The following is a 7,939-nucleotide window of genomic DNA, read 5'->3' as shown; positions in this document are numbered from 1 at the left end:
GAACTAAATTTTCGAGGAATGAGGGGTCAAGTTGCAAACAAAACGAACGATACGATGAGGCTCACGAGGTTAAATAAATTGGAAGGCGAGATTCGGCGCAAAAAACTGAGCGCATACCATCTGTGTGTTAGCAGCTGTGGGGAGATAGGTGCTCGAGATAAAACAGAAAAACAACTCCTGAGCCAAGCCGGTTCGAACCGTTCAGGTATCCCACTGGTGTCGGGTCAAAGGAAACATGATATCCCATTTTCATTTTTCACATTGTTTTTATGTACACCGACACAAGTGGATTTGCAAGAGAAGGTTGGGGATGAAGGCAAAGATTGAAAGTTCCAGTGGGATCAGTTTCATTGTGTCTAGACCGTTTGTGAACAGATTTATTTTCGTAGAAAGAAAAGTGCTTGAGAATAAATCAAAAATAAAGCGTTAAGAATGTACGTTAAAAATAGCAAGGATGTTCTGAAGTATGAATAACAGAAACAGTGGTTTTTTTAAGTTTGGAAATTCAAAAAAAGAATCAACTTTGATGTTAAATTTTTTCATTTAAATTTGTTCAATTTTCACTTTTCCTACTTTTCTATAATAGTTTTTTTTATGTACCACCATAAAGTGAATGTTTTCAACAATGTTGTTCATTAGCATGTTTCTGGCTTAGAAGTCTAACCTATATCCGAAGATTTAAAATGATTTTCCTCTGTAGGTGTTAAATAATTGAAACGTATCAACGCATATGTTTTCACCGATTTTCTAGTTAGAAAAAAGATTTTTGAGAAAAAAAAACAAAAGGGAAAAATTTAATCAACAGATCACGGAAAAAAGAAAAAACATTTAGTGACCAGCACTTGAAGGTTCAAAATCACAGAGCTTCTTCCCTTCACCCCGGTGAGAACAAGCGTGCACGCAATGGGTGAACAATGTTTGCTCGTGGTTGCTATCACGTTGGCGTGAAACCAAATACACCTACTCGGCGGCGAACAAGACGAAAATTGGTTGCACTCCGAAGTGGGCGAAGTGGAAAGCGCAAAAACTTGACAAGTCACAACAATGATTCTGGCGATTTCTATTCATGTTGTTGCAAATGGTTCGGTGTGCTCGATAGAGACACGGTGCTCAGAGAGCAGAGCAAAACACAGTTCGCAATAAATTCACTTATCCGACAGTGACCGAAATGAAAAAGTTCAATTTATTGCATAATAAATAAAAATCGAAACTTGCAATGTCTGAAGTGTGAATAAACAAAGTTGAATTTTGAGAACGAAATGAAATGAGAGTTTGACGAACAGGCGGGTATCTCGATGAAATCGAAACAATAAAGGGGGGGGGGGGGGCGGTCAAGATGCAAAGAGACTCAAAAAAAGCCTTTCGCCACGATTGAAAGTCTGGAGCAAACGATAATATTTGTTTAAGATTCGTTTCTGATAAGCCACTCGCGCTCTCATAGAGGTCGCCGCGCAATTTGATTTGGCCTAATGACCGCTCAAAACATTCGCCGGCTTTTTTTTCATTTTCTTCGTCCAAAAAAGGAACAAACTGTCCGATGTATGCTTTTCATTTTTGACAGGTTCGACAATGATAATGATTACGATGATAATGATGAAGATCAGTGAAACAGGCGCACAAAAAATGAATGAGAACAGAATCTCATTTAAGTGAGTACAGTGAAGTCATATAAAAAGTTGCAACAGGTTTGACGTTGGGATTGTATTACTAATGTTATTGCAAATAGTGTTTTAAGAATTGACTGTTCAAACGAATTTTGAAAAGAATAATAATCTCCAATAAAAATATACTAATAATATTTTATTTAAAAATATATTCATGAAGCAAAAAATTATATATGTATTTTCTTGCGAACTGGTGCGTTATGTTTTATTTGTAATGCAGAGATTAGTTTTTAGAATAACCCTCACTGGTTTTCTCCTTGAATATTGTATTGGAAGGCTCAAAATGATGAAAAATCCAAAATAAAGACTTTAAGGAAGCAAGCGAATATTACAAATCTTGGAGCCTAGTAGACTTTACTTGTTCAGTGGTTTTATTTACTTATGTACCAAGAGGTTTACCAAGAGGTATTTGGAAGGTGTTCACTTCCGTTATTAGTCTTGCGGTCGGGAAAGTGTAACATCACGGTTACTTCTTCAGAACTTCTCCGTTTTTGATTGAAATTTATCTTCAAGGGTCATTTGTCACAATTCGCACAACTTTCTATTTAAACGCTGACCACGATGTTTTGCTTTATTGCCTGTTCTGTTTGAACTAAAGGTTTTTGCGGGCGACTTAATGAACAAGATGCTAAATTCGAAACGCAAATCTTGGCACGTTGGAGATGAATTATGGTGGTTAAACGATAAGGGACGGGCTCCCTTTGCCGCTTAGGGTGTGCACAGAAGGTATGTACACATTGTTGGCTATATTGAGCAGTACTGTCCAAGGAAACAATGAGAAAATGTTTGTCAAGCAAAGTGTGACCATTTATTATATTCTTCTGGAGAATTCAATGCGATCATTACTGAAACTATACAGATAGACTATAGTTTAAAGACTGAAAAATCAAATAAACAAAATTAGAAACATATCGTAAGATTTTGTCAACATTTATTCTATTAGATATTAATTTTTTGTTTTTGAATTTACATTCAGTTTTTTTTTTTAAATTAGGATACTAAGAATAGAGTTCTAAGAAGGTAGAGTACGACAAACTGGAAAATGAATAAAACGTATTTTTATAATGCTAAAATAACTTAACATCCTTGCAAAATTTCCACAATTGATAGTCTACCTTTACAAATTTGATTAACGTATTCAGCTTGAACTTTTAAGTACTGTCACATACAGTTGCCAACATAGCACTAATTGTTTTTTATTTGTTATTGTAATTTACATCTTACCATTTGCAGTGGACACATCAAAAATAAACATCAGTGAGCAACAAATTGTTGAGATTCATTCAAGATGTTTACAGTGAGCACCAATTTGTCGTTTTTCTAATTTTTTAGTAGTGAAAATTTCAGAAAATGTGTCACTTGTGGATGGTAGGAAGCAATTTTGCAGCTGTTGCACATATGGAATTTGTGAGCGATCTTCTCTTTTTACTATATTTCAACACGTATTTCGATTTGATCATTTTGTTTTCTCTCTGATTTTCTTACTGAATTAATTGTGTTTTACTGCAAAGCTTGTGAAGACAAGAAACATTTGTTTTAGTTTTGACGGAAAATATAAGAAATGGAGAAAGTAAGATTTGCCACAATGCGATATGGTTTCAAATAAAAACATTTTCCAATTACGTTAGGTTAGAGATCTAAAATACTTCCTTCATATTTAGCATCTGGTGATCGAAGACTGGGAACCAGCAATTTTGGCGAACGGAATGAGCCTTAACTGATGTAAGTATAAACTTATTTAAATTGTGTTATTATTACTCACCATTGGCTTGTTGTCGCAAATCCAGTGTGCTGTAGTCTGAAACTGTTAAGTGGTTTTTAAATTGATTTTATGCATTTTCTTTCATCTTTTTTTCCCTCACCGTTTTCATCGTCACTCGAAAGGATTGTTTCATCAGTTTGATAATGCTCTATTGGATTTGAAGCTGATTCGTGGTAAGTGTCCCTGAAATTATTATTTTAAATTGCTTATATTTATGAATACTTTACCTAAGTATGTCGTCAAGAGTGTCGTCGTCGTCCATGATGTAAGGCGCATCCCCTGGAGACACAATAATTTGTTAGATGTTTTCGTAAACGATTATTAACACATACCTATTGAGTACCTTTCCTCGTCAGAATCGAGTAGCTCCTGACGAAATTTTGCGTCATCCCACACAGGGTTATCGAAAAATATCATTGTAGTATCGGCGTCTTTTGTGCTTTGTCGTTTTGCACGTTTCTTACTTCCCAGCGTCAGTGATTGAAATTCTTCTGGCAGAGATGGCAGAGGAACTTCGATGAAGTTTTGGGAGTCCTGAAACATTGAAAAATTTATTCTATTTCAGTATACAAGGTTCATCTTCTACTACATTGTTGGTTATGCATTTATCACTTTTTACCAACTTAGCTTTTGAAACAATTCAGAAATCATATCCAAAAGCTTAATTGAGGTCTGAAGTTCTCCACAGACTCTGAACAAAGTGTTTCCACTTCTGATTAAGGTTAAATATGAGCGTAATAACGTTGGAAAAGTAGAAATAAAATATTAAAATAGAATTGCAGTGAAGTTTCTGATTGATTTGGAAATAAAACTTATTCTCGCTGAAAAATTTTTGCAGGACTTCACATAGAGGCCTAGAGGTTGCCGGCCGCCGAACTTACCGGTATTTGGTACTTTTTAACAAAAAAAAGATTCAATTTCAAATCAATCAAACACTTTACAACGTTTCTATTTTAATTTTTGTTTCAAAAAGTAGGATTACTATACCGAGATAAGCCGTTTTGTGCAGTTGCCGATCTGGTTGCCGCACAACCCTGAGCCTTGGTTATGAACAACACCTAATTATGTTTTAGCCACATCATCACCCTTAACATTACTCATTTTGCAAATACTTCATTGGTTTCTTATCACATAGTACCTTCTTCACCCCACTTGTCGTGTGCCCTTTTTGAGACTAACTCTTTTCGTTTAACATTACACACTTAGCAAATGGCAAATGGTATTTGGACGCAGTGTAATGTGTGAAGCAGTTCTTAACAGTTAAGTTGTACAGGCATGTTTTGTTAGACTTTTCGATATCTTACAAACTACACAAACAAACTCTTCAGCTCGAGAAGTGAACAACAGTGGGAAACAAAAGCTACTTGTTTTTTCATTGAAGTAAAATTAGTGCAATTTTTGGAATTATGGAATTAAATATAAATTTTGTGAAATCCCCAAACCTTAATTTTGGCATTTTGATTGAATTTGAATCGTCTATCTTCATTCAAATTGACATTGCCATGACAATCTTTTTTCATTAAAATGAAAGAGGCTTGTATTTTATGTAATGGCATTGCACTCTCTGTTCTTTCGCGCCCAAAGCAATCACAACGGTATGCATTCACTTTTCCCTTCGATTTCATATTTTTGCTCGTCATCTTTCTCTCTCTTTCTTTTTTTTCGCCCAATTCACTTTTCCAAATCTCGTCTTTCTGATTTACATTGATATTCCCAAGGAGAAAAACGGAGAAAGACAACTATCCCTCTTCTTCACGTTGGCTATCCAATCAGAAATTATAGACGTTTCGGTCTATGGCGCTGGCGTTGTCAACTTCATAGCTCCTCGCAACTTCTAATTTAACACGGGCGCGCTGTCCCGTTTCCCCTCATCGCGTACTCCTCTGGTCAAAAAAGGGATGGCTGCATCGCATTGATTTCCGTGTGTCGCTCTTTCTGTTGTTCTCCTCAACATGCACACAGATTGAAAAAGGGGAAAGATGGGAAACTATGAAACGGAAACCACATTATAAGAAATAACATGGGGAATATATATTCGTTGCATTAATATGTTTCAATGTCGAAAAGAAGGGGCGATTTTTGAGAACAGCAGTGAGACTCCTTTATTTCTCCAGCCCTACCTTGAAACGTTCTCATTCTAAACACGTATTAAATTGGTACAGAGGTGTACGAACATTTGAAGATTGAAGTATCATACCGTAGAAACTCTACGCAAGAATGTGTGCATCTATATCATCAAAGGTTTCTTCTCTGCCTCTATTGAAAACGATAAGGAATTGGTTTCATTGTCTTCTGCTCATGCTGCTCATGCTAGATCGAGCCACTGTTTATCAAAGCTTCCATCGTTATCACAATATCACAAGTTTCCAGTATTATCGAACAACCCTCTTTGGCATTTCTTCTTCTTTATTTTGGTTTTCCAACGTCATACAATCACTCCTACCGACCACCGGTAGGATGTTGCCCGCCTCCTTCCTTCTTTCACATACACCTCACAACAGGCTCCTTCCTTCATATTCTCGTCTTGGCTCCGAGCGCGACCGCCGTCGCAGCCATTGCCCTGGTCGCCGGTCTTCTACCCTTCCCCTCTTCTGACTGTGGCGCTGTTGGAGCCCAATTGACAGCAGAATGCTCTACTGATAGTTACGAGTGAGAGTAAGATTAGCTGCTGTGTTGCTGTAGATCTTCTACACGTATTTAAATTCCGGCCTCGTGTTCGTAAGTCGTAAAAATTGTGTGTATATATTATTTTTTGCCCTCCGAGTTGCTAACAGGAAATTTTCTATAACCGTGCAAATATAACCTCTTGCATAATTTTATTGCCTTTTGATAATAAGTTTCTAATGTATACAGTAGCTCACTCATCCAATGAAGGACAAAAAACAACTTTTTTGAATTTTGTGATTTGTGCAACAAAAAAGGGAGAACCTGACGTTTTCTGTCCATAGGTTACTTTTGAGTTTTTTCTCACGTTTTATCTTATCGATCTTTTACATACCTTGCACAAATTCTATCATGAATGACTATTAGTTAAGTACGAAAGCCGCGATACTTTTTCATTATATTGCGTAAACCTCTTTGCTTATTCTGTTCTCTACACACTCTCTTTTATAAATCCTTGGAAAGAGCACTTGCTTGAAATCCTCTTATCAAATTCAAAAAATACTAACAACAAAAATGTGCAAAGTGGCAAAAAATATTGTTTCAGCGTTTTGTAGAGACAGAAAGTCTGAGAACCAGCGACCATAAACTAACGTAACGTAACTGATTAATGAGAAAAATCAGAAAGATCAAACAAAGTAGCTTCTATCCAGGCACAAAATACTTTACTGCAAACCAATAACGAATTTTTATCTTCTGGGAAACTGGAAGTTTTTCGAAGTGTTGCACATTGATTGTAGGCGCGAAGATAGGGATCTTTACCGGTTTCTACGACTTGCGCATCAAAACTTTGCTAGACAAAATCGTAGAATTATTATAATTTGTTTTGATGGTTAATTTTTTGATTACGGGGAAAACCTAGCCAGAGGAACGTCTAACAAAATTTTGCGGAAAATTGAAATATTGTGTGTAATTGTCAGACCCTGAATTAGTTAACCTCCCAGTTTTCAAATAAGATACCGTTTAAAAAAAACATCGGTGTATATATTTATTAATCTTTTTAAAAAGTGACGTCACACGAATCTTATTGTGCGACGTCAGTACAGAAATCCGAGTCATAATTTTTTGAAACTTCTGGAAATCATTTTGAGAAATTCTTTGAATACGCGTGTTTGAAAAATAAAAAAATTTTCTATGTATTTTTTTTATATGTATATATAATTTTACTTTATTTTTCTAATTTCATCAAAATTATCGTTCCAATTCAGTTTGAAAAAATTATTATTAAAAAACCTAGAAGCTTCAGTTTAATTGCCAAGTTCAAGTTGACCTGATGCAGGATTTTTCTGATATGTCTCACACAGAAAATATTTTATTTGATGACCATTTCTAATTCAAGATTCTCAATAATTTGAAATATGTAAAAATATTCACCTTTCTTGCTGCCATCTCCATTATTTCCTCGAAAACTCCTTTTGTTTTCGATTTTCCTTAAAGAATAATAATTTTTCGTTGTGTTTTTTCTCACTCACCATTTGTCATTGGTATTTGATGATCCACTGATTCTGACATTGTTTTCATTCTTCTCAATTCTCAATTTTGTTATTAAATTCAGAAACTCGCAAATTATTTTGATCTTACTTGTTGTGTTTATGAACCTTTCGTGAAACTTTCCACATTCTCGATCGCACGGCCAAATCTCGCAGTATAACTGAATTCCCTGATGAAGCATTTCGCGATACATGCTGAAAAAAAGAGAGTGAAGTCATAAATGATGCTCGCACCGAAAGCAAGAGTGACCAAAAACGCAAAAAAAAAAGAGGGTGTGATAAATAAAAGTGTGAAGGCATCGTCACGGGTAACTAAGGGCAACAGTGTAACCTTTTCTAGATACGTGTGATTTTTTTATGTT

At 35.6% G+C, this 7,939-nt stretch overlaps 1 protein-coding gene across 1 annotated transcript; it reads right to left on the bottom strand.

Annotated features, from left to right (window-relative positions):
• Positions 1-3,193: 3,193 nt before the first annotated feature.
• On the bottom strand, positions 3,194-7,772 carry C05C9.2 (uncharacterized protein). The gene is made up of 8 exons (NM_077461.6): positions 7,669-7,772; positions 7,560-7,619; positions 7,462-7,517; positions 3,759-3,960; positions 3,654-3,705; positions 3,527-3,609; positions 3,427-3,462; positions 3,194-3,376 (listed from the first exon to the last, which is right to left on the bottom strand). Exons 1-8 carry the CDS (start codon positions 7,769-7,771, stop codon positions 3,294-3,296), a joined length of 675 nt encoding a protein of 224 aa, NP_509862.2. The 5' UTR covers position 7,772; the 3' UTR covers positions 3,194-3,293.
• Between the last annotated feature and the right edge of the window lie 167 nt (positions 7,773-7,939).

Source organism: Caenorhabditis elegans, chromosome X (genome assembly GCF_000002985.6).
Source record: "Caenorhabditis elegans chromosome X".
Lineage (NCBI taxonomy): Eukaryota > Metazoa > Nematoda > Chromadorea > Rhabditida > Rhabditidae > Caenorhabditis > Caenorhabditis elegans.
Note: the sequence above shows the minus strand (reverse complement) of the source record. Positions and strands in the feature narration are given on the sequence as shown.